The 4,054-nt window shown below is 48.2% G+C and overlaps 1 protein-coding gene across 1 annotated transcript; it reads right to left on the bottom strand.

The window, feature by feature from the left end:
- PtA15_13A70 (uncharacterized protein) lies at positions 1-2,008 on the bottom strand (the record flags this gene model as incomplete). The annotated part of the gene is made up of 8 exons (XM_053162749.1): positions 1-16; positions 93-443; positions 562-632; positions 705-833; positions 913-964; positions 1,049-1,158; positions 1,231-1,461; positions 1,616-2,008. The coding sequence occupies 8 exons, from the start codon at positions 2,006-2,008 to the stop codon at positions 1-3; spliced, it is 1,353 nt and encodes a 450-aa protein (XP_053026226.1).
- Positions 2,009-4,054: the final 2,046 nt, after the last annotated feature.

Genomic DNA, 4,054 nt, shown 5'->3' with positions numbered 1-4,054 from the left:
TTATTTCCATTTGCGCCTACCATTCGTAACGGCAAAACATGTTTAGTGATAAGGCAAGTCGATTACAATCAACCGGGCGTGGAAAGACTAACATTTGAAGTTCTTCAGAAAACCTAGCTTGGACCAAATTAACAGTTTCGGGGCCCCAAACTACCATGGGATCTTGTCGATCAACTAGAACTTTTTGTTGATGAGCGTCAGCTTCTGCGCGATCCATGACGACGCAGTTGGTCCAGTGTAACTCTTCGTTCATGGTCCATCTCACCATGCAAGGATGGGAGCTAACTTTGAGAGTTGGATGGACGACCGATCGACCTCTAAAAAGATCCTCGAATATATATCCGATATCTTCGTCACTGAATGGGATCGTCGTCGCGCCACACAATCGAAATTCTCTGGCTAATAGATCGTTGAATATTCTATGGTAAACCTTTGTTCGGTTTCTAATGCATATCCCAAATTGGGATCATGGTCAACGCGGAAGAATCAAGCGTGATTTGATGAGTCACAAGGTTCATCTATCAACTAGAACATGCAAAATTTATTGATTATACAACTCACTTGATTGGAAGGGGTTGGGTTGGAAAATTTGCCAACTGGGTGATGGCATGGGCAGCCATTGCTTGTCCAAACTATTTGCCAAAATATCGAAGCAAACAATCGACTCAAGCTGGTGGATACAAAAATACTATTAAACGACATACCATTGATGGCAAAGGTCCTAAAACTGGAAGGATGCGCACACGAAAGTCCGCCAGGGCTGAAAGTTCGCCTACATTTCCTTTTTGAAATTCGTCCTCAGGTAAAGGAAGTAGTCTGACATTTTCGTTAGGCTACGTCCCACAACAGCACAGCAAGACTAGCATGTATTCAGTAAACAGGATCGGTTCCGGATCTTGGAATTTGACTTACCTTCTCGGTGGAGTACACAACTGGGACACCGCTAATAATCCCATTTTGCCTCCTGGAGAGACGCGCATGTTGTCATTAAACCTGCCCGCTGATAGATTTTCTCAAGAGTACGACCCAGTTGTGAAAGTTTACCAACAGCCTTCTTCTCACAGAACGTGCCAATGGATCTTCAAATGTCATAGATATGTCCGCTATCTGAATACGTGACGGGTCGGCTTTGGAGGCCGCGCCTAGGGCGGACAAGACCTGGGACAGGAACAGTAGCCGGATGAGCACGTCATGACACGGAGAAATGCACAAGTTAACGTCTAAACATACTTTTAAATCATTCTTTTTACAATAGGTCAAGAGATCTACTTTCGTAGTGATGTTATCTATGCAATCTAACACCCAATCTGGATTTCCTTCCAACAACCTCGGCGCATCCGATAATGTAAATTGCTCAACAAGAGCGTCTATCTTCAGCCAGGGTGCAATTTTCTGATAAAAGTTTTTACATGATACTACTTTTGCAACTCCCACATCTTCCCGGGTAGCTGTTGCATGCCTCTAATGGAGAATCGCCATCCAAATCAACGTAGGGAAGGACAAAAATAAGAGGGGTCGAATCGTCAATTAAGTTCACTTTCTTTTTCACGGCGGTCTGAACGCTGCGTTGGAAATTAAACATGACTTAATTACATTGATATTCAAATCAACATACATTTAATGAGGATAAAGTGACTTGATCAAAATCGATTAACCGAATTCTTCCTACTCCACTACGAACCAGGGAAGTTGCAGCGGCACTACCGACACCGCCGAGACCAACGATGATCACAAAAGCGTTTCGCACGTCTTGATTTCCCTGGGGTCCAAGAAAAGCCAAGTTACGGGCCAGTTGCTCAGTTATCAAGCTTTCGTCATGAACCGGATTGACCGTGGACCGTTTGGTTCGAGATTTCGGCTGATCTGGAGTGGGCTTGGGGGATTCTTGAAAAGAGTGCATCACGAATGCCGTCAAAGCTCCAGAAACCACTCCCAGGACAATCGCCTGCGTGATTGAAAAATGCGTTCGACTGGCGTTCGAAACGCAGCTGGTCCAGAGATGTGCCATCGGAAAACCGTCCGGTGGAATCCACGCGTCAATCCAATTCCAGAGGAAAGGCCCTAGTCGATCAAAGCAAATATGGTTAAGCGGCAGGGCAGGTGAGTTGTGAAATTTTCCTCGGATCGACAAGACTTGCCCGGCCTACGAGGGAACTAGTAGGGAAGATATCACATTAGGGTTCCGTGAGAAATTCTTCGTTAGTATAGAGGTCAGTATACCCGCTTGTCACGCGGGTGACCCGGGTTCAATTCCCGGACGGAGAGATGTGGCGGCCATTGGCGATGCTATTTTTGCATCACGTGGGCCTCATTTTCGGATGGTCTTGAAAGCTATGTGAATTCCTATCTAACTTAAAGTCCCTCCCCATGCGGGAGGTCGGAGTTCGGAGATCGGGTGGTGGTACGGGGGGTAGCTCATTTGGGTGGAGCTTAAGTTTGGCTGGTGGCGAAGCCACCCCTCCCGCAGGGAGGGACTTACGGGCCTAACTTATCAAAGTCCCTTCCCATGCGGGAGGTCGGAGTTCGGAGTTCGGGTGGTGGTACGGGGGATATCTCATTTGGGTGGAGCTTAAGTTTGGCTGGTGGCGAAGCCACCCCTCCCGCAGGGAGGGACTTAGGCCCTAACTTAACTAAGTCCCTCCTCTGCGTGTGGCTGGGGGGGGGGGGGGGGGGGGGGGGGCGCCGACCGCAGGGAGGGACTTATACCCAAATTTGAGCGGGGGTGCTCGCCTGAGAGCATCGGGCGGAAATCTGGTTGAACTTTGAGAGGCTGTAGCTCGGTCTTTATGCGAGCTACATATGAGGTTCCGACCATCGATGGATGCGAATGCATCCTGTCTGTCTTTCTATCGACTCCGTTATTGAAGAGAATCACTCGAACAAAAAATCAAAGGAGAATAAAGGGAAAAGCAAATTTCCCCGCTCGGACCTGCGGGGCCAGGCACCGCACAAGCAGAGGGTGGTCTTGAGGCTTGCCTCTTTCTTCAAAAACCAATCAAAAAATCCCTTGATGCTATTGCGATGAGCTGAAGAGCTTAAAAATTCAATGATGTATATAGCTGCTTAAGTCCCGACAATGGGGGGGGCAGCGTTGAAGCTGCAGGCTGGAAAAATCAAAATGTAGATTTTCATCCTTTTTTGGTGGGTGCTCTGCCACCCAAACAGTCGCTTTAGGCGTAAGTCCCTCCCTGCGGGAGGGGGTGGCTTCGCCACCAGCCAAACTTAAGCTCCACCCAAATGAGTTATCCCCCGTACCACCACCCAAACTCCGAACTCCGACCTCCCGCATAGGGAGGGACTTTGTTAAGTTAGACTTGGGCCTAATGTGGGGGTCGTGGCGCGTAGGCCACCCACCAAAAAGTGGCGAAAACACACTCTTTGAATTTTACAGCCTACAGCTTTGATGCTGTCCGTCCCAGCTACAGGAACTTAGAAGCTCGTCGATGGTGCTGATTTTTAGAGCTGATTGTCCCCTCACCCAGCCGACCAGAAGAATTTTTGTAGATTTTTGAAGCAAGTCAAGGCAAGCCAGAAACATCCATATCTCACGCGGTGCTTGAGCCCAGGGGTCCAAGCACAGCCAGTTTTTGTCTGGCTTCTTCATCGTTTCTTTTTTGTTTGAACAGATCTGCTAAAATTCTGAGTCAACAGAAAGATAGCCGGGATGCCGGAGCATCTGTTAATGCCTGGGAACTCATATGTAGCTCGCAAAACGAGCAAGCTACGGCCTGTGTAAGCTGAACCACACTTTTCCGAGATTCTCTACGCGCCACGACCCCCACTTTAGTCCTAAGTCCCTCCCTGCGGTCGGGTTCACTCTGCTCCCCACTCAGCCTAGCAGGGGAGGGACTTTGTTAAGTTAGCTTACGGGCTATTGCACCATTTGGGTGGGAGGCCATCCACCAAAAAGTGATGAAAATCCACACTTTGAATTTTCCAGCCTACAGCTTCAACGCTGTCCCTCCCATTGTCGGGAGTTAAGGTGATACAGATGTTGCACATTTTTTAAGCCCATCAACTTATCATCAAACCATCAAGTGATTTTTTGATGGAT

The sequence above is a fragment of the Puccinia triticina genome, chromosome 13A (genome assembly GCF_026914185.1).
Source record: "Puccinia triticina chromosome 13A, complete sequence".
Classification (NCBI taxonomy): Eukaryota; Fungi; Basidiomycota; class Pucciniomycetes; order Pucciniales; family Pucciniaceae; genus Puccinia; species Puccinia triticina.
This window is presented reverse-complemented; position numbering and strand designations above follow the sequence as displayed.